The 23,174-nt window shown below is 41.0% G+C and overlaps 1 protein-coding gene across 2 annotated transcripts in view; it reads right to left on the bottom strand.

Annotated features, from left to right (window-relative positions):
• kremen1 (kringle containing transmembrane protein 1) overlaps positions 1-23,174 on the bottom strand; it is a 63,638-nt gene that overhangs the window by 8,600 nt on the left and 31,864 nt on the right. For both annotated transcript variants that reach the window (XM_075467377.1, XM_075467378.1), the window contains exons 3-6: positions 23,023-23,114; positions 3,446-3,570; positions 1,947-2,100; positions 244-576 (exon numbers count right to left, since the gene is read on the bottom strand). In XM_075467377.1, the coding sequence (XP_075323492.1) occupies positions 244-576; positions 1,947-2,100; positions 3,446-3,570; positions 23,023-23,114 (704 nt within the window). The remainder of the gene's footprint in view (positions 1-243; positions 577-1,946; positions 2,101-3,445; positions 3,571-23,022; positions 23,115-23,174) is intronic.

Below are 23,174 nucleotides of genomic sequence, written 5' to 3'. Positions count from 1 at the left end.
GAAAAGAGAAAAGGGCCTGCAAGTGGCGTGACAACCGGCTCACCACAGCTAACAGGAATTGGCAACTAAACTAAGGCTGTTATGCAAAACTCCATCGAGCCAGCACACACCTTATCATGCAAATGTATTTCTTGGTGGGATTGGAGGGTGCTGAAGGCTGGTTGTCAGAGCTGAGAGCTGATAAGGAGATACACAAATCACAGGGTTGACGATGAAATTCCAGAAAAGCCAATAAAATCTTACCTTTATAGAGAAGAGCAAAGCCCTGGGCCTGGTTGGTGCGGTCCGAGTAGAAGTATAGTATGACAAAGTCTCCGGTGATGTTCACCAGCTCCCGTGGGGGGCTGCGCCAGTCGAAGCGGGCAATCACTTGGTTGGTGTAGCCGTTCAGCAGCTCCACCATGTCGGTCTGATCGGAGATGTCAAAGAAGGTGAAGTTGAAGAGGATGGCAGAGGATCCGGGAACATGGATGGTCCAGTAGCAGACACGACCGGCGCCATATTTGTCAGGAAAGTCAGGGGAATAGATCACTCCGGATGAAGAGGAGTAGTTCCCACCACAGGCCCCCACCCGGGCTGCAAGGAAAAACACAAAAAACACGGTCAGACTTTCAAATATTGGAGGCAAGTGAGATTTCATACTCAGACTATGAATAGAATACTGAGTTATTTATGGTGCCGTAAGCACCTAGTCACAGCATTGACTACAGATATAGGATTTATATAGACTATAGCCTACTTCATTGAGTGGCTGCAACCGTACCAGTCCATATTAAATGCAGATACTTTGTTAATATTGACATTAATTTCAGTATTTTTGAAAAAAATTCAAAAATTTAACATTGATTTGTAAATTAAATCTGGGTGATATGCAGTCTAAAAGCTTAAGACATCTTTTTGAGTTCAACCAGCTTAAATGTGGTTAAAGCAGGTCTACACAAAGACGTGTAGACTGTTTCACGCAGCATATCTTTAATATAGGAAGCTACATAATAAAAACAGATCTGGGTGTAAGCATGAAAGTAAAGAAATAAAACGGTGCTCGTGTTATGTACAGTTATGGTAAAACGGTAAATGGACTGCACTTGTTATAGGTCCATAAGATCTTTTGGAGATGAACTGGAACTTGACTGAACATGAAAGTTATTGAGATGATAACAGGAATGACAGACCAAACAGACCAAAAACAGCTTAATGTTGAGATATGTCATGTTATATGTCATATCATTGCTATTTCTATTGTTTGAGGTTTGACCACTAGTAACATCATTGCAGTTTTGGGACAAAAACTATTTATCTTGGGTCAATCAAATCAATCTTGGGCATTTAATGACTGCATTTTAAAGAGCATCTATTGAAGTATTGAATTATTGATTTAGTAGCACAACCAAAAGCACAACACATGCAAGTTTGTGGCCAAATGCAAAAGGGAGAGCCCAACTGTTTGGAGAAGTTGAGTTGTCTGATTTGCATCAAAAAGGTGGTCAAAGGTGAAAAGGGTATCTACGGATGCAAAACCTCCCTTTGTTTCACTCACAGCTGCAATCCTGTGTTGTTAATGTCATATCTACCTTTTTTGTTTGTTTGTTTGTGATGTGAAATGTGATTTTCATTGTTTTCATCTGTTCCAGTTTTTATTGCCAATAAACTGGCCTTTTTTTCCACGAGGTGTAAAAGTATCATTAAAGTATTGATGGGCCTTATCTTAACAGAAGTATAATATGAGCAGAAAAAAAACAACTAAATATCCAATCAACATTGATTTTTTTGTGTGACAGTTAAAGATGAGCTAAAACTTCAAAATGGTGTCAGCTCTAAATGAAGGCTCAACAACTTAAAGCACAAAAAAGTATTTTTTTCTTTTTGTTAAGTTATCTTAAAAAAAAAACATTTCAAACAAATGGCAGCAAAAGCATGGAAAGCATGAGAGAATGGTCATTTCTCACTTTCAAACACGATGACCCAGCCGTCTCCTCCGCAGGGCTGCGTGTGGTCGCCGAAGCAAACGTGGTTACAGTCCATGCTGAGCGACTCGCCGCGGTTTTGCAGGTCCACTTCATTGCCACAGAAACAGGCATATCCCGATTCCATACCGGCAAGCTGCAAAACACAAAAGGGATTGCATGAGTCATTGCATCTGCAATGCAAAACAAACTTTAGCCGATGCTATTCATTATAAATCCATTTGACATGGGAGCCACTAAGGGAAACCTGTAGGGACTCACTCTGCTGCCCGAGAGAGAAGGAAAGGGAAATGGATACCGTTTTTTAGTAGGTTTATAAACTCATAACACATTCTCAAGCTTTAGGAAATTTGGTAAAATTGTGTTGATATGTAATAGACAGTTCACTGCCTGTAGTTCCTTGAGTTTGAAGCGCCTTAATTGCTTTTCTCTAATGATTGTAATGCAGTCTATATGAACACAACCTCTTAGCCGATTAAGAGCTTCCTTTCAAACACACAACCGGGTGTGTGTTTGGGTGTAGAGACTATACCCAACAAAAATAACACCGTCTAGCTTTCAAATGAAAGCAGTTCATGAAATGTTCATTAAAGTGCTGGAACGAGAAAGCGAAACAGCGAAAACCTTCACACATCTTGACCTCTTCACCACTTTGTGCTTGTCCTCAAAAGAGTTATTGTCCCTCATTCGAAAGGACACCATTGTTCACATTTCGGGCCCTAAATGAATTCGGGAAACTGAAGGTACTGCATCATTTCCCACTTGGCATCTTTTGTCATGGATGAGGAATTCGTGCAGCCCCTGCTCTCTCATCACAGCGTGTAAAATTACATCCATGTTGCGTTAACGAAGCTCAGACACGAACGTTTTCAGTGGAGCAAACAAGCGATGAATTGCTGTCCCACTCTTCAGACATGCTCCTTGGCCAAAAGTCACATGGGAAGCACTGATGCTTCACACACGCACTGGGGACAGTGACAGTCCAAGGGTAGGCGGACGATGCCAATCTGTCGCCTTTTCCTGCAACATCTGCCCAACTAAGAGAGGCGGAGTACCTGTCAGTGTCTGACAGAGCTGAACCAGATCTGCTGAGACAGAAAATTAACACCTGGCACTGTTTGTGGCTGCGACAAAAAAAAAGGCAGAGATGAGGAAAACGCACTGCAGGGGAAGTGCCCAGTGGCTAATAACCATTCATTTCCAGCTGTCAGCCTTGATTACTGTGGTGATTTTTCATCTGATGGTTGATGCCAAACAGGAAGTTTGATGGCTGAATAAAGCAGGCATCAGGGTGATAATTGTCATGAAACTGCCCATAAATGTGATTTACATTAAAGCTTGCAAGTGACAGCTCGGGTCTACTTTAGGCATAATATGAGCAATTTATTGGATTATTTTTTTTCATCCAATAAGTGCCTGATAAATAAATTAACAAAAAAAGAGTGAATACCTCTTTTTCTGATTAGGTTTCAAAATCTCACCTTGTATCTCTGCTTTCTACAGAAGCTGATGCAGTTCTGAATCGTGAGCTTGTTGGAGGTCTCGCTGGCACCGGACAGTGTGGGGGGGTCCCCGCTGTCTTTGAAGCAGCCCAGGTTCCCTGGCACTGTAATCGACACAAAAGGAGAAAAAAAGAAACATCAGTTACACACAATCATTCAGACTTTTAACATTTCCAGTCCAAATGTTGGGTTAGTCAGTCCAGATGTGCAATGGAGCTGAAGTTTATCTTTAATTATGATGCTTCTGTCATGTTATCCAACAAAGTCTACAGGGTTTAAGAGTTGGTGAGGCATTTTCCTCTTGAAAATGAGCTTTAATTGAGGATAAGAGTTTGCTCAGGCAAAACAATTGCAGACTGCCTGCCCTTAACCTCTTTTTATTTGTCTCATGGTTTTGTTGTGGTTGTTAAAGTTTTATAATCATGTTTGTAATTAGCACTTTACCTCATATACAGGCCAAAAAAGGATAATCTATCATGACACACTCTATAAGCAGTTAGGCCTCTGTTAGAAAATACCAACTATCTGGTTCCAGAGGTAAAGGAGAACAAGGATGTTTGAGTCGTAGATGCAGAGAAATGGAAAGTAGAAAATGTAACCGGTCAGTAGTGGGAGCAAACTGCATCAGATCAGGAATAGAACAATTTCTAAACACATCTGTTTGTGGTGAAAAATCTGATGAAGAGCATGTACTGAAAAAAAAGGGAATATAAATCATACCGCGTGCCTTTCCAGACAGTATTTCTCAATATATCAAAAGTGATATTGCAAGAAAAGTATACAAAATTAAGGGTAGCATGCTTTTTCTTTCACATTACTATCAGAGATTAAGTTTGGTCAAGATTTCATAAAACTGTCCATAAAGAATTTAACTTTTTTTATACCATCTTTATCTTTATAATTGTTATCGTCCATCATATCCATAACTTTTAAAGATGTAAACGTTCATTTGTAGGTCAGATGCCGGAACGTGTGACACAAACAGGCCAGTAATCCCGGCTGGATCACTGACAGATAGATGGAAGATGAATGCCGACACGTTTTCAGACCACATTCAAGCAGATGAATCCGCCTGCCTCCCTTAATCCACTGTGTATTCATCAAATACAATGCAATCTCCCAGAATCTAGCACAGTGATTAAACACTCCAAAGCCTTTAAATTCAATGCAATAGCTTGGGAAGTGCCAATAAAGCCTCCAGCAGTCTATATCCCATTCGTGATTTGTTTTTCGCTGCGATTCAAATGGGTTTACTCGTGTTTCGTTTCAGTGTTCTGAGGTGAAATGAATTTGACAAACAGAAGTAAACGCACAAGCTGAAAGCAATTTTCACTACGAGTATGAAAAGCAAACAAACAAAAAAAAAAGCTCCTTAGTCTAATTGGGAGTGGTGTCATCTGGCTGCAGAGTAGAGAAGAGCTCCCTGGCAAAATATGGAAGAGAAAACAGCAAAGACCGTCTTCAAAATAGTTGTCAATGCTGATTTGAGATGCAAGGATACAGAAATCAAAAGCATGTGACATTAAAAGGCATTCTTGTTCCATATCCAAACTCAAAGAATTTTTAACAGATATTAAAGTTGTGTCCGATACTTTCTGTTTTAAGATGCAATTCTTGCAATAAAACAGCAGTGAAAGGAGTCAAATATAATGCAGAACAGACATTGAAACATTAAGATCATAAGAGTCGGCCGGTGACAGGAGGATGAAATGAGCTAGAACATTTTCTAAATTACAATAAAAGCTCAAATCTTTCATTTGTTAAAACTTTATTTAACTCAAACACATACAAATGAATGATTTTCAGTGTCTTTACGGACCAACTTAAAAAATTGGAACAAATTAAAAATTTTATGCCAGAAAAAGACACAAAAAAGTTGGGAGAAAGGCAAAGGAAAGATAGGAAAATAAAAATAGACAATACAAGTAACAACATTCTGGAAGATTCTCCAATCAGCAGATTAAGTGGTGACAGGTGAGGGTGTCAGGATTGGGTATAAAAGGAGCATCCACCAAAAGGCTTAAACTTTCAAAGTAAGAGTAGATTGTGGCTCACTGTGGTGTGTGCCTGAAACAAAATTTTTTGTACCGAATTTCGGTCTTTCGTCATCAGCAGAGCATAGAATTGTGAGAAGATTTAGGGAGTCTGTGGAAATCAAGAAGAGAAATCACTAATGAATAACACTTGAGTGCTCATGCTAAACACATGATCAGTACACACACATGGGCTCAGGGGTAACTTCGAAAAACAGCTGTTAGAGAAAGAAAAAACTGCATTTAGGATGATGTGCGAGTCCATCAGTGTCCATGGTAAGGATGGCCTTGTGTTCTTCCATCGAGGTGACATCTATTCCTAGGAGGTCCAAGGAGCTATTTCAGCATGACAATGCCTCATTCTGCATAAACTCCAACAGAGAGGCTCTATAATCACAGAGTGTGTGTGCTTAACTGGTCTGCCCGCAGTTCAGATCTGTATCCTATTTAGAAATGTATGGATTTTGCATCACGAATAGAAGATCCAGACAACAACAACATACTGCTGAGCTGCTGGAATCCTCTGATAAATGGAAGCATTTAGTGTCCTCAGTTCACAAACAAATAAAAAGTGTAATTTAAAGAAACAGTGATTAAACACAACGGTAAACATGGGTCTATCCCTGTTTTTGAGAATTGCTGCATTACATTAAAAATTTGTTGAGATTTTGTAAAAAAAAAAAAAAAGTGTCAGTGAGCACACTAAAAATAAGTTTCTTTGGACTTCTTTGTGTCTTTTCACCAAAAGTCAAACAGACTGAAGCATTTTTAGTGAAAACTTTTCTAGAAATTTGGTTGTACTTGTGTGATATACAGGAGAGCATGGAAGTTAAGCCCCAAGTTACCCCCCCGCCTCCTCGATAAAAGAAAACTAGTTGGATTGTAGAGGAACGTGTCTTGATTATTTGTAAAACAACACTGTCTTGGTTTCTGGATGCATCAAAGTCTGACAACGAGCTCAGAAACCACAAGACTGTTTGTCTCCTGACACTAAACACCAGCAATGTCCTGGAAATGAGACTCTCAGGAGCTTTGCCTGTCATAAGACTGATGAGCAGAGCCCATCTGACGACAGCAGCTTCTGTCAGTGACCGACTGGCACCCAGTTGATTGGGGTAAGGAGCTGACAAACACTTTATCCATTTTTATAGCCCTGTCTTCCTTCAGTTTTGGAACATATTTGTAATCTGCAAACAAAAGAATATGGATGGCCTGCAGATTTGCATGCAACCCAGTTTCAATGTTTACAGCACTGCTGCAACGAACTCAAGTGACCCTGATAAAGACCACACAAGGGCATTGTCTCTGGGATGCCAGTTGTTGATGCCAGTGCTAACTTTTCGGCTGGCACGAAAGTCCCTCAACTCACCAAACAGATTCTTTTTTATGAAAGAATGAGCCACAAACGCTATCGGGGCAAAAGTGTGACATATTCTAGATTCCACACAAATTGTCGTATAAAAGAATGTCCACCGCAGACTGCTGGGTAGAAGGAAAAAAAATGGCGCAAAGCTGAAACATTCACATTTTGCTGACCGTAAAGTGACCGGCGAGCTTTCGGCCGCAGCCGCGATTTGCTGTCGTGTCGAACTGTGTTTGACAGATGACTCAACACTCAAAGGTTCCCTGACTCAGACCGGCAGTAAATCATGAGCAATATTCCTTTTTCTGCCACAACCATGCCACAGCTTCAGAAGTGGATAAATATGGCTGTTTGGATCATTTACGGAGACTCCGCGGCGCACACTTGCAGAGTGAGGAGCAGAATTATATGACAGGTTGAAGCAAACATGGCAGTAATAAGGATGTTTCAGGTCAGCAGAGTGCTGTGAGAGCAGTTTCTTTATTATCTGTTGCTAAAGTATGCACTGGATTAACCCCTGTGAGGTGAGCGCAGCAGGGGAGCAGAGAACAGAGGAGAGATAAACACCTGGTTGGGAACCAGCAACCTCCCTCTGAGCAAGGCAGACAGGTACCACTTCAATGGAGCTTTTTGAAAGTCAAGGGAAAAAATGCTACTGCAGGGCTCAGCAGCCAGATTAAAGGCAGCAATGCTCTTTTTTCACTTTACTTTGACAAGAAGATTGCAGACTGCAGTCAATTTATCGTTCTTTGTCCTCCTCTCGTCTCAGGGGCTGTGAAGCAGCAGGTGGGATCATATCACACCAGAGCAGCGCTGGATGTTTACAGCGAACTAACGACAGAGAAGATGCTTTGCCCTCTACCTTCTGGCATGCACAATGTTTATCCCAAAAAATAACAAATTGTTCCTGTACGAAAACTCCTGAGCAAAGCAAAGTCTCCTTACAACATCTGCACTGCAGGCACGACAAGTGCAAATGCCTCCATGTATAATAAAGAAGAAAAAAAAACACAAACACATTCAGCACACTTCAAAGCTGTTGCTGGAATTCAGACTTTAACGAGCCAGAGGGGAGAAACGGAGGAAACACAAGGTGCATAAATGCTCCAGTCGGACCAGACCAGACTTCTGCAAACCTTGGCAGATCGCAGCAGGAGGGGGGGGACTCCTACAAAGTAAAAAAGAAAAAAGAAGAAAGAAAACAAGGTTTTTCTGAATTCCCGTTCATCACAGCCTGGCAGCCTGCTGCCTCAACTCAGAAAACAGCACGAAGTAAGACTTCCCACAATGCAACGCAGGACTTTGCAGACAGGAGGAGGCAGAAAAGGCCAAACAACAACTCACTGGTGTCTGTCTAACAGACAACTGCACACACCTTTGTGGATGCAGCAGACGTAACAAAGATGCCGACCCAAAACCCATCAGAGAGCTGCGAGACGTACAGCACAGAGGGATAAAACAGCGTCAAACGTGCGCAGCAGGCTGCCGTGAGTGCAGCAGGCCGCGGTGAGAGGACAAACACGCTATCATGGAAACATAGTTACAGTTCTAAATTTCTGTGACATCTCATCTGGAGGGTAAAGAGCAACGGATATTCTTTTTTTTTTTTTAAAGCAGGAAAGAAAGCGTTAAAGGTGTCTCTTTCCTTTTTAAGTCCTGACTTTTTTCGTTTGAATCCACCCAACACAAATCCAGGTGAGGCAGGACCACGACCATGAGACTGTGAGGTCAAACAATAAGTCACTGTAAGTCACTTCAGAGTTTTTCTGCTGAAAAACTATCAGAGCTGTTTCCAATCATAACTTTCTTAAGCCAACTTAAGAAACGTCTCCACTGTCTCAGTCCACCTCCATGTGTCTAAAGTCACTCATTACGTGGGCCAGTGAATTTCTGCAAGGTAAGTTTTGTTTTATACAGTTGCCGTTTGTTTTCTCGGTGAGAAAACACTGAATGGCCTGTGACTTACCGCCTGAAGAATTTTGGGCGTGGGGATATGAAAGGTCACTTTAAAGGGGCTGATTGACAGCACCCACACGGATCATAAATTAAACTGCCCTGAGGCCTCACTGTGTGGGTGATGGCATGGGGTTTGCATAAAGAGTAACTACAGATGTGGTTATTATATATGCACAGTTCTCGGAATATCCTCGAGCTTTTGTCTTTTTGTAAAACGTGAGCTTTAGCTTCCTTTCTTTCTTTTTTTTTTTTTTTACTTGAACCACTCATTTGTATGGTACAGCCAGCAAAAACCAACATATTCTCAACCAATTTAAGATAACTGACTCATCAAACTCAAAAGTATAGTCTAAATCGTGTTGGATCTGTGTCCTGATCATGTTTCTTTGCACTCAGCAAAATAAGAAAACCAGGCTGTATCTGGCTCATCATGCCACCCAGCTCTTGGTACAGGCCACGGTTACCAAATCTCCTCTGAGGACACCTCCTTGCCTAACACCTCTAACACATCTACCCTGCACTTACTTTCACCTCTGTGCTCACCTGGTAAAGCTTTACCTATTTTACCTGAACTCAAATTCAATTGTATTGATTTAGTCCCAAATGTAAAGGCTTTCGTACTAAACTGATACCTTGAATTTTGTTCTGGATTTGGATAAGTCCCTACGTTCTATTGTTTAGCAGGTGACTAAATGATTAAATGTAACGGTGTATACTACATATTATAAAACAGTTTAAAGCACCAGACACTGAAACCCAAAGCACGACCTAAGGCCTAACTGTTAAAAACTGAACATCGGTACTTTCATGTAGAACTGTTGTATCAGAACTGGCTGTAGATGTGGAATAAACTGACATGGGTATGGGCTCATATTCCTTTCAAGCAACACTTCATAATGCATCTGCACCTAGCTTTTCACATGACAGGTGTCGTTGTCCTTAAGTTCCTTATGTTATTAAGCTTCTCTTTGGATTTTAGACTTCCTCATTTAATGGGAAATTTTCCCCTATTTTCGTAAATCTTTCATAAATCTAAACAAAGCAAATCTGTGCTCCTTGCTTGAGCGCATTCTTCCTTGTTTGCGTGCATGTGACCCAAAGTTCACATTTTTTTAGTTTAGTAATCTCTCGTGCTTGCACAATGTCTGTGTTTGTTGCAGAGCGGGCAGGACTCATCACCTCGTCAGCCAGGAAAAGGACACGCCGCAGACATTGAGTAAGGGTCTATTTGACTGCGAGCCAGGACGTTTTCCTGACCCCCACCATTTAGTTTTGGAACCCAAACAAAACCAAAAAGCAACAGAAAAAGTTTGAAGTTTAAGATTAAAGGAAAAGCAGAGAGTACAAGTGTGGACGAGCTGAGCTCAAATCTCCTGGCTGACATTCGTGCCTCTTGCTCCACCATTAAACACCTTTAGCCCCCCCATGAAGAGTGTTTTTGTCTTAAAACAGTCATGTCATGAGACTGCAGCTCTGTCAAGTCGATAAGAGGTTCAACATGAGGTGAAGTGCAACACCTGAAGATATTTGCAGTGAGTGGGAGAAGATCTGTCAGCGATGTAACTTCTAGTAAAAATAAATACGATGAAGCAAAGCAACTTCTTCCTCCTCTTTAGTGTTTCCTTTTCTTTGGTTGTTCACATGCTTTGCTTTTCTGACAGCTTTGAAAATGCAGAAAGTTTTTCTTCTTTCAAACCTGATGTTTAAGCTCTGAGACATTCAGTTTTCAATTTCACCAAAGGGTAAAGAGAACGTGAACCGACTAAACAAAATCTCTGATAAACTGTGGTTACTTACTGCATGTAAGAAGTGCCCATGAGAAAAGGTTTGACCCAAAAAACGATCTTTTAAGCTGCATCACTGCTTCATTAACATCCAATCACAGGCTAACCAGAGACCAAAAAGTCATTAATGCCTCCACATTAGAGCTGGGGGTCGTTACAGAACTGAGGTTGAAGGAGTTCATGCAGGATTTTAAAAGCACATTCCTCAAGTGCAAAAAGGCTCAATGCAAGTAATCTAAAACACAGGTATGTTGACATCTTGGAAACTCTCCCACCAGCCCATTAATCCAGCACCAGCAGGTTTACTGTTCAAAACCTTGAAAAAACATAAAAGTGCACCCCCACAAAACACGCACTGCCTTCTGAGGAATCACAACACAGTGAAGAAACAACACTTATCACAGTTGGTGTTTATGTGATTTTTTTTTTTTGCCATTCTGTTTCTCTGCCTTCGTTCCTCACTCCGTCTCCCTTTCTATGGGCCTGGGCCCCATTTATTACCCCTTTTGTACTACAGAATACTCAATACATAAACAAATAAAGCTGCTGCATTTCATCAAGCCTGTGATTAGTCTTGTCAACTGCACCACAGCCCACGAGAACATCAGAGAAAAATGGAGAAATATGCCACAAACTCCCCCAGGAGTTTGTGGAAACTCACTATTGTTTGTAAAGAGGTGGGAGTTGCTGTTATGTGTTTCTGCTGCTTTGTTATTCCAACAAGATCATACATTCTCCAGCCTGTAAATAGGAAAAGTTTGCAGTTTGACAATAAAAGATTAGTTGTTGAACAGAATGATAGGATTTGAATATAACAAACTGATGCATAATAGTCAACAGTGCGGGTGTACATGTTTACTGCATACACAGCACATGTCCCCCTTTCTCTATGTTTGAGGGCGTGGGGGCTGTATTACAACAAGTCTGAGGCAGGAGACAGGAGATCAATGCGTCGGTAAGGGACTCTGGGGCAGCGACCAACCATCTAATTAGAGGGAAGGGGGAAGAACTGGAGCTTTAAATGAATAATTAGTGTCCTCTCAGAATCCTGGCTGAACAATGCAGCGAAGAAATGAAAAATGGCCTCCGCACCGCACCGCTGCCTCTGCCGACAAAATCAAATAGCCCGTGTCCCGAGGAGAACCAGGACATTCGATAGTGGGGCGGCTGGGAGATGAAAAGATGAGCAGATACTTTGTGGCCACCTCAGGTGAAAGATAAACACATCCATTTATCATCATACACTTTCAAAGATAGCGAGTTCTCATTTGTCTGCTGTGACAGCTTGTCCTGCTTATCTGGATGCCGAATGGTAAAGTCCACAGAAATATGGAAAAATGGAGGCTTTTTACTTTTCGCCTTTCTAACTTCTGTCACTTTCCCTTACACGTGTTCAAATTAGTGTTTGCATAAGAACATATTTGTTTCGCCGACATGCAGCAAACACACAACTTTCATTCAAATGCTGAACACGTGTCACATGTGTGCAAACTGCAGGGTAAAGGCTGCACACGATGAAAGGAAATTCACCGCCAGGAGCTCTTTGGCAAGTCTCTGTTCCATAGATTCATGCTTCTTCTTCTTCTTGTAAATAATAAACGACTACTTTCTCGCCTGAAAATGTTTCAAATGTTGCTAAAGTTATATATTTACAGAGTTTAGCCTATAGCTTAAGGGAAATCAGCTTTTCAGGCCGGCTGATTTCGGCTCGGGCAGGAGTGAAGTGCACTGTGTTTTCGACCACAGCCAGTGGCTTGCGCTTGCGTCTTGCGTGAAGTTTAGAAAATTGAGGTGACACACGCAAGCACGCAAGGGGGGGCTTGCAACCGCGCAAGGGCTTGCGTTGCGTCTTGCGTTGCGTCTTGCGTTACCGACTATAAACCAGGCTTTAGGCCAGTGATCCAGACTTAATGATGCAAGAATGATGCACTTTAAAGCCTGGTTTATAGTCGGTAACGCAAGACGCAACGCAAGACGCAACGCAAGCCCTTGCGCGGTTGCAAGCCCCCCCTTGCGTGCTTGCGTGTGTCACCTCAATTTTCTAAACTTTACGCAAGACGCAAGCACAAGCCACTGGCTGTGTTCGAAACCGCCTACTACTTGAAAACGGCATACTCATCGATCTGACAGTATGCAGAGCGTTTACACACAGTGCACTTCACTCCTGTCCGGGCCCAAATCAGCCAGCCTGAAAAGCTGATTTCCCTTAAGCTATAAACTCTGTAAATATATAACTTTAGCAACATTTGAAACATTTTCAGGCGAGAAAGTAGTCGTTTAGACCCCAAAGGTGTTGAAAATCTGACAAAATACCGGCTATTTACAAGAAGAAGAAGCATGAATCCACTCGAAGAGCTCCTGGCGGTGAATTTGCTTTCATCATAGTAGGCTTGTCATTGAAAAAACCCGCTACTCCACCTACTGTCCTGGCGGTGAATCGCCACGCAGCACACGCAACCGCCGACAAAGCAAAATGAAGTATAAACGTCTCGAGCCATTAACATACACGCAAGACGCAAGCGCAAGGGCAGTTAAAAGAAGTATAACTCAGCCTTAAAGCTGCAGTCTGCAACTCTTTTTCAAGCATAATGCCTGGAACTGTCCGGGGATTCTGAAAGTAGTACATTAAATACCCCAATACAAAAAAAAAGAGTTCTCTAGGTCCCCTATATGTCCCGCTAGGTCCCTCCAAAGCCAGCAGGTTTGTTTACAAAATTGCAGACTGGACCGGTAAAAGGTAACCAATCAGGTTTACGAGCTGGGCTCTGCTGCCTGTCAATCACCGATTGTGCACGCGCGATACAAGGTAGGCTCGTCCCCACGCTTATTTATCTGGACTATTGAACTTCATTACGGGCTAGTCTACTTACTGTGTCTTCCATGATCGCAAATGACAGGTGAGTTGATGAATGAGGAGTCGTGTAGGCGCATCTGGCGTGCACGTCTACGTGCACGAGTTCTCATATGTTTTGAAGGGGCGGGACAGAAAGTTGAATAACTTTTTATTTTTTGGTTAAAAAATAAGCATTTCTTGCATTTTGCGACTACGGAGGTCACCGTTTTCAACTTCAAGCGTTCTGATAGATCATGTAAACTCTTAAAATGCCAAAAAGTAGGACTCTACGTATGACAACAACAAATCCTGCAGACTGCAGCTTTAAAACAGCACTGCTGAAGGAGTGATGCCACAAAAGACTTTAAGACTCAAGAATGGAGAAATAAACAATAAATCACCTTGACAGAAGCTTTTTGTGACTATGTGTCACACTCACAGCCCGCCTCAAGCTGCAGGAATCATTTAAGAACATCTTTACTCTCTTGGAGCCTAATTCTTCTGAAATAAAATTGAATTTTTTAGCTTGTGTCTTTCAATTAAAAAATTGTATGAATAAAGTGGAAAGCCTGAAGAACGATCTTGACATATTAAAGGGATAAAATTGACCATTAATTGATGATGCTCATAAAAATAAATGTGATTTATTAGTCTTTCTCTGTTCATTCTTATGTCACTATTAAAGTATAAACCTATTCAATAATACACATGCTTCTTAATAATATACCGTAACTAAATTGTGGGGGGTATAAATAGCAGCAGCCTTCCGTCATGGTTGTGCGAAATGGCTGCAAAGAAATTGCTAATGATTGCCCAGGATTAGCTCATACCGTCCTACAGTTTTCCAAATGCTGTTTGAGAAAACAGCCAATATACCAGCCTATGTTCTGTACATCTGTGTCTCCCAACTGCTCAACTCCATGCAAGGCTGCATGCTGCGCAAGCTGTGTTCATCCATTGCGGATTTCGCCAAAGTTGCTGGCTCTCTGCTCTTGAACATGCAGTTTTATGCATTTATGGGTGTTGTAATTTATATTGAATCATGTTTATCAGGCAGTCGATTTTCTAATGATGGAAAACAATATAAGAAATAGGTTTCAGCCAGCTGTTTTTACACAGATGAAAGAAGGCAATCGAAATGATCATGATCATCTCAAATACCCGAATTCCACAATAATAAATAATAACTGACTGTGATAAAGAAATGTATTCTGATTGACACTGAACGGTTACCTATGGCATTTATATTTTGATATATATATATGTTGATATCTGTTATGTGGAGTAAAAAAAAATCAACATTTGCACAGAAGAAAAAAAACTAAAATGGTGATCACGTTTAAACACAGCTAAGCTATATCACTTAGCAACATAGATATACAATAAAGGCACAAAAATGGTAAATTAACTATAATCCCTGAGGACCCACATTTTTGCATAACATGAAACTGTCTCAAAATTCTGCCACTTTTGACATTCACAAAAAACACATCGAAGGATTAAAACTGTCACAATTAACAATCGTGTTATTGCAATTAAGTGAGAAAAATCATGATGGCGGATAAGTGTCACCGACATAAATGTCCTATTAACACGTTGCTTCCCACCATGTAATTGAGTTGACTGACTGGATGACACAGTTGACAATCTTGTAGTGACGTCATCACATTGCACGCATGTCCGCTGCTCTGGAACATCTGCCATGTGCAGCCTTTGTGCAGAAAGTCTCAAATAAATGCAAAGCTATCTACATCTGTATGTGTGGTCTTATATTCATTCCCAATAAATGGATGTTCTTTTTACGGATAAGGTGAATCATCAAGTCAACAGACACATCCAACTCTACATTCTTTCATTTTTCTACTTAGCTGTCACAGGCGATTAGTGGCATTCAGGTTCTTGTGATACCGTGTTTTGGTTACATAATACAGCGTTAGGGTTAAGCATACAAATGACACGAGTCACAGAAATGCTGCACGATACAAAACAAACAAAACGCAGGGAAAAAAATGTTGCCATCTCACATTTTTTTATTACACTGATCCACTAACACTGAGGCTTTTTGTGTCATGGACAAACGTCACTATGGGATGTTTGGGAGTACAACTGGCCTGGCTCAAAATATCTCTGTGACGTTCATATCACAGATCACATCAACTAAGCCATTTTGATCACATTTGGTTCAAAATCTGCAAAGTGGAAAAACCACACAAAACACACACAGGCACTCAGAGATCAACCAACACTTGCTGTACAATATCCATTAAAAAATTTAATTTATTGTACCTGTGCAGCTTAATGCTGATCTACATTTGGCTGAGAGCCATAATTCGTGAGCACTTACAGTAGGTGGTCGACCTGCTATTCATCTCCTCCTTGCTCCCAAGATGAGCACTAAACAATGGCCATCTACTTGTTCTCATTAGTAAACATTCTACAAAACCGGCTGGCCTCGTAATCAATACCTTTAATTCCCTAATGGCCCTGGCTGATTGAACCATGTTGAGAGAACCAGGAGCCAGACAGAAAAGCTGAGAGATGAAATCTACCTGAAGTCCCCTGGCTTGTTTTTGTTTTTTTGTGAGTCTCTTCTCTCTGGTTCCTGTCTGAGAGTTTCCTCTCAGCACTATAGACAGGTATTTTCCCCCTGGGGGCAGGTGCAGGTGGAGCTATGAGGAGGTTAGAGGTCAAAAAAAGACAACAATGAGCACGCTAAAAGCTCTGACATCCACTCTGTATGGTGAAGACATGCCTATTGCAGGAGAAAAAAAGAAGGTATTGTTGATGCCATAAACCATGAAAATAAATCTTAGCTCAGAGATGTCAGCTTTGAAGCTGCAGCATTTAAATATTTTCAAAATATCCCTTATGCTTATCCAGTTTGTGAATGGCTAACATCTAATGTCAGGAGAGTATTTCAAATCCATATTATGCATGTTTGAATTAAACCCTCTGAAATAACTCTAAAAGAAAAGGAGTTAGCTTATCCATATTAAAGATCATCCTTAAGATGAGCCATGCTCTGGCAATTTTATTAAAAAAAATAAAAATAAATATCCATCAATAACTTTTTGAGTCATTCTTGAAACAATAAACAAAGTGCACAAGCCAAATAATGTAATTGGTGGTTGTAATCATTAATTTGGTTGTTACATAACCAAAAGAAAAAGCAGGAACAGAGAGTCAAAACATTTTTTTGTTTTCATTCACATGGTAAGCCTCCATTTCACACAACCAATAGCTGGCTATGTTCTGGCTATGCTGGCTGGGACATCGGTAATAAATCTTTCTTTGTATTAAAAAAAAAAAAAAAATCATAACTTTTGTCATTTCATTTCTACTTCAAGTGGGAAAAGTACACAAACAGCAAGGTTACAAAGTCAAAGCTTAACCACCTGCACCATGACTGGCCTCACCCAAACTTGAATTCTCATTAATTTGGCTTACAGCAGCCTTTTAAAGGATTACTCAATTGTCAAAATTAGGTCACTTGACGGAAGTGTTTTCTTTCTGAAAGTCTTAATATCTGACCATATCTTATGCTGTCAAATGTAGGGAGCAAACACACACCCTCCTCCTCTATGTGAGGCCTGAACATGCCTCAGTGTGCCGGTTGGGAGGTTTGCTTGTGGTGAAAGCTGCTAAAAGACCTCTGGGAAATATTCTGCCTCTGAAAACAATGGCAGAAAGTGAGATAAATACAGCAGTAACATAACCCGAAAGCATCCTTTTACACAGGCAACCACAACAGCCATGAGGCAGGACTGGTGCTGTACTTTTGCTTGGTTTCCAAACCGACTCGTGTCGCCCTTCTGTTTATTTTCATTTTGTCTTGTTCTTCTCTAAGCCATTCTTCCACTTTTTCTACCATTAAGGATGGTTATTTCCCCCGCATGTGGACTGGCATTGTTTTATTACCTTTCACAGAACTGTAATTCAACGATCAACATTAGTGTGAATAATGAAGTAATCTGGTGTTTTCATTGGTTGGATTCAACTAGACAGTGACAGACAGATAAAAAGCTAGATGAAGAAAGATATTAGCCTTCATTTGAAATCTCTTGGACCTGTTCCTCTCTACAACAAAACTTGCCCTGATTAGAACGAGGCAGAGTCACACGTCTGTCAACTCCAATGAACCTAGTAAGGAACAATAGTAGTAAATGTCCTTCAATAAACACAAAGAACGAGGAGCAACATGGTACCAGCTTACCAACGCTAAGCTCTGAATACCACTATGGTTCTTTTACAAACTGCCTTGAAGGAAACCAGTTGCTACCTTAGATAAACTTTGGCTGAAAGTGTGTCACGGAATTAGAATTGGTACGACCTTTATGCCCTGCTTTTTTCTCCACCTTTACCTATGAGTGTAAAATATAGCATTGGTGTTAAATACAGACTTTTCTGTGCAAAATTGTCTTGACCAGAACAAAAAAGGAGATTTTGCATCTCAGTGGGATCTTCCTGCCCCATAAAAGGACATAAAAATAAAAAATAAAAACTTCAGTGACTTTGGGCACAGTTCAAATGGCCCAATCCCAATAACTCCTGATGGCTCCTGATATCCTCCCTCCTTTTTTAATTCCCACAAGAAACTAGAAAATGGAGGGGTAGGGCCAATGGGAGGAATTGGGACTGGGCCCATGTTTACCTCCACTTACAATGACGAATCAACTTTTCCAAAAACAATCTAAAAAGTGAACTGAAGTCATCAATCAACTAAAGGAGACCATCATTAACTGGAGGTCATTCTTTCTTTTTTATTCATCCAGGAAGAAGTGGTTGCATTTCTGTCCAGTTCCTTGAATTTAACAGCTTGTACTCGAGCAGAGAAGATGGACATTTACAGCACTTGAGGTAAGAAAGTTCAAAAAAGATTTGGTGTGAAACCTTGTAAACCCCTGACACACAGAGAGCTCACCTCCATCCCATGTGTGGAGAATAAGAGCGGGGAGCACATGCCAAAATTACCTAGCCACAGCTGATTCAGGTGTCCCAAAACTTCAAAGTACCGTTTAGCAACATCATAAATCAGTCTTAATGAAGGCAATATCTCATCACTGCATATTTTCTTGAACATGCAGCAATAAAACCCCCGCCCAATCACATTTGTTTTAATGTCCTCAAGGTGTGGCTGGCTTGCCAGATGGAAGTGGTGCCATTGCTGCTATTGTTCCACGATGACTGACGGTTAATATGCCTTTCATCATAATAGTTAATATATACTGTATGAGAGCAGAATGTTTTGTAAGTGAGGTATCTGATATGTTTAAATGTTCAAAATGCAAATCTGGTGGCAACTCTATAAGAGCAACACATCTTAAAATAACACAAAGCAAGCGGTAGTTGTGGCATACAGATAATGAAACTAATCACCCATCGTAGATGGTATAATTAGCTTAAGTAACAACATCTGATATAAAGAGAGCCAAGTAAACATGGCATTAGATTCTATTATTAAAAACATACTGTGTATAATATATGTACTTCAGAAAATGGGCAGTTTAGGTGGGCTCACTCGCAACTATTCCTGGATTTAATATCTATGATTATCTTTGCAATGAAATGCCATACCCTTTAGTGTAATTTTAAGGAACAAAAATATATGATGTTCTTTTGTCCAGTGAGATTGGAAACACTCACAGCTGCTGTACATTTCTCTAGTGCAGGAGAGAGCTGTGGCACAACAAGTTTTTCTTGGTTATAATCCGTTGACAGATGAACTCTCAATGTGCAGATCAAAGAAACTTTGTCTTGGCAAACACTCGAGAACTGACAGTTTCACTCTGTCAGTCAAATTGAGTCACGGTATACTGTTAATGCATGTCAGCGTAGATGAGCCACACCAAAACAAAATGTCTTTCCAGTGAGAAACGCTCCAGGGAGAACTCCATTGCACTGTCACACAAACAAGTATGTCGGAACATCACAGTTCAGAGACCGAAACATGCAGCAGAGCAATGCTTTGATATAGCAGCAAGTGGCTGTTTTAGCAGTTAGATGTGCAATTTGGACCGTGTTTCCCTAAAATCTCAAGAGAAAGTTGTTCACCACCTAGTGATCATTAATGTGAAGGGGTGCTTTTTGAGTATGCTTTCAAATTGAGCTAATACTTGACGAAACTGCATGCAACAGAGGTAGCCAACAACAAGTTTTCATTTAAATGCAACTCATTGCTCCATCTGACAACAGTAAACTGACTCTGGTCTGCACACTAAAGTCTGAATCAAACGCAGAAGCATAATGAATTAGTCGAAAAGCACCCACAACATCTGAATCTTTCATTTTTCACTGAGGCTTTAAATGATTAGTGGAAACTGAAAGGAACTTGTGACGTGAACTGTTTTAGAAAAGTTTTTAACAGAGCAAAGCTGGTCTGTTACGCAAAAAACTGAACTCTGAAAAACAATGACCGTCGTGACAAGGATACGCTTAGCTGTGCATTTAGAGGTCTGGGAACGAGACGGGCCATCACTCACCGTGGAAATGTCAATTTGTATAGCAGACGAAGCATTTTGACCACATTCCTTTTTGAAATGTTTAGACACTTCCACCACATGAGAACTGCTGCCATAAGAGATTACCAGGATCAACAAATGCAGAGACCTACGCTGTAAACCACACTGTCAGACTGTGTGTTCCTGGCCTCATGTGACCTCCCTGGCACTGTGCACTTCACCAGGGCGTGCCACTGTCACTAGGGTGGCATGGCCCTTGATGAGAGGGAACCCAGCTATATAGCAGATGAACTGTTGGCAGGTTACGGCAGGTGCCTTGGCGAGTGGCGACTATCCCCAAACCTCGCAACTTTAAACATAAGCAAAAAAAAGAAGACAAGACGAAGGTACAGACAAAACAAAAGCCAGACAAAATGAAAACAAAGACCACTGTTGCCCTTTCTCTGGCTCACCACAGTGTTTTTCAGGCTGGGAACACTGGCACGTAGAGAGCATCAGCATTCACTTGGCAGCTGAAGCTTTTAAATTCAGCAGATTGAGAACAGGCAGCGCCAGAAGGTGAGGCACCACGTGGCGATTGTGGTTTCACAATAGATGAGACAGAACATTCGCATCTGAAAGCTTCCTGCGGGGAGAAAACCATCCCCCGCTGAAAGAGCGGGGTTTCATGACACTGGATGCATCGCTCAGAGCAAACTTCATCTAATGTCCTTACATTACGGGACTCTTAACATTTAGGACCAAAACAAAGAAGGGAACGATCATGTAAGACGGAATTTGATATGGGCTAAGCTCTCAGACGTTAGAAACGTACCACATACGATACACGCTTCAGAGTAATGGATTCTACTTGGAAATAAAGCTGAACTAGCACATGGCAAACCTTTGTGGAACAAAACCCGGCACCATGTTTTGTCAAAGATAAGTAAAGGTGGTAGTGATCGCTGCTCTGTGCACCCAAACCACAAAGGTTAGAGATATTCTGCTTGACACACTGCACTAAGAGGACTTTTTTTATGAATTAGGTCAGTATGTGATATACACAAGCTTCAACACACATAAACATGCAAAAAATACCATAGATAAATGGCTCCTGCAGACACGCACGGGCCATGCAGCCAACAGGCATTATTAGCTGGTCTAATGGGTCCTGAACCATTCAAACATCAACCTTCAGTCAAGTATGCTACTCAGACAGGATAATGGTGGTGCGACCACATGGACGGGGATGATCTTGAGGCCTTGCGGTACCTATTGCAATGATAAACTCTTGAGTTTTAGTGCTGCCACTGAGCTGTCTGATTACTACTGTCTACCGGTTTTCCTCAAGTTCAAAAATTTCCAAAGCAGACAACAAGTGGAACCACATGGGTCATATCTAGCTTTGTGTCTATCAAACTCCTCAATGTCTCAGCTAACCTGTGGCCTAATATTACTTACTTACAACTAGAATAGAATAGAATAGAATAGAATAGAATAGAATAGAATAGAATAGAATAGAACTACTTTATTCATCCCAGCTGGGAACTATTTATTTGGGAAATAATTTTCTATGTTTAACCACATATTTTCTTAGTTGTTTTCGCTCTGGCTCTGGCTAGAGCTTGACACCTGACAGGCACTGGTGCTTTTAAACAAACGAAATTCAAAATGGATAAATAAAGTTATGTTGAATTGACTTTCAGTAAGCATTACAGCTAAATTCCCACGCACCCATTAGGCAAGAGACAAGGTCAATAAGACAGAGAACATTTTTAGAGTCGCCATTCAACCCAACCAGCATGTCTTTGGGCTGCGGGAGGAAGCAGGGGCATCCAAAACCCAAGTAAGCACTGGGAAAACGTCAAATACAGAGCAGAAAAAAATGGACTTAACCACTATGATGCCTCTCATTGGTTTGAGAACAACCATTCTGAATCCTCGGGTTCACCATTTGGCTATGGTCATGTTGGGTTTGCTGAAGCCAGAAGTGAAGTTATTTGGCCAGGAAACTCTCATGTCACTCACAGAAGCCCTTAATAAGACATCAAATTTAAGCCTCAAAACAATTCAACGGCTAATTATGTAAAAAAGTTACTTCTCTCAGTACGGTGAACGGTGTTTTTAAGTGTGAAAAACACTGCGCACTGTGCAAATTTGTTGTGGTCACTTTCCTATTACACATATACATAATACATTAAAATAAATGCAGAAATCAGCAGCAGAAATAATAGAAGAGGACTGAGACTGAGTATGAAGGGAAATGTCAACACAGACACAGCGAAAGCCAAAGGGCAGAGGTTGATTACATCATAAAATGGAACGTATTCATAACTGAAGAGGAAAGTAAAATATTAACCTAAGTTAAACAAAAGTTAAGTTCTGCCTCGCTTTACTCTTAGAATATGTTAGTTATTAAAAGAATGCAACACCAATCTTTTAGTGGTGTTGCGCTACAAAAACACTATAAAAGTGTAGATTAAATAAAAAAATGTTGAAATGAACTGAAGTAAAACATAAGCAACACTGACATGTGTGCCATTTTCAGTACATGCTTGCAGCAAAACCCTGTATCTGAACCTGTTGCGCAAATATTTTGATATTTGGCATAAAAAACACAGCAAGTTGATCCGTTTTCAACGGCAGTGATTAAAAAGCTGGAGGGAATGAAAGTAATGGGATTTATCACAGGCAGCTCGTTGGGAGCTTGTGCCACACTGGAAAGACACACAGAGGCACCGAATCTCTCTGTGTAAATAGTCCATCACATGTCCAGGAATTACTGGACCAGGACACTCTCACACCTACATGTGAATAAAACGCATCCACAAACAGGTAGATGCACAAAATTACTTGCATCAAAAAGCATGTCAAAACAAGCAACAGAGCCAAAGGGGAAACTAATCAACTCGCACAAACAGGCAATGACTGACAACTTTTATTAAAGTAAGGGCAGGCCCAGACACGAAAGGGGGAGGGGTACCGCAAGGCAATTAGAGACATTTTTTAGATGATTATAACTGCGTACAAGCCATACAGTCTATAAAGCTATTCATAGCAGGCAGGAAGATGAAAATGCAGTATGCACCAGAGGGCATGGAAGGGAAGAGAAGCTGAGAGGGAGGTTAGAAAGGAATGGCAGCTTCTTACTCTGGCATGAAGGAATGTCACAGTATCTCCAATAGATCCCGTCTTCATGATCAGCGATGTAGCACCACGGCTGAACGTCCCCATCAGGGTTCCTGCAGGAGCAGAGGGATAAAAGTTAGGGAGAGAGTAATTGTGATGATGAACTGAATCTC

Source organism: Odontesthes bonariensis, chromosome 6, assembly GCF_027942865.1.
Source record: "Odontesthes bonariensis isolate fOdoBon6 chromosome 6, fOdoBon6.hap1, whole genome shotgun sequence".
Lineage (NCBI taxonomy): Eukaryota > Metazoa > Chordata > Actinopteri > Atheriniformes > Atherinopsidae > Odontesthes > Odontesthes bonariensis.
The sequence above is the reverse complement of the archived record's forward strand: the minus strand, read 5'-3'. Positions and strand labels throughout refer to the sequence as shown.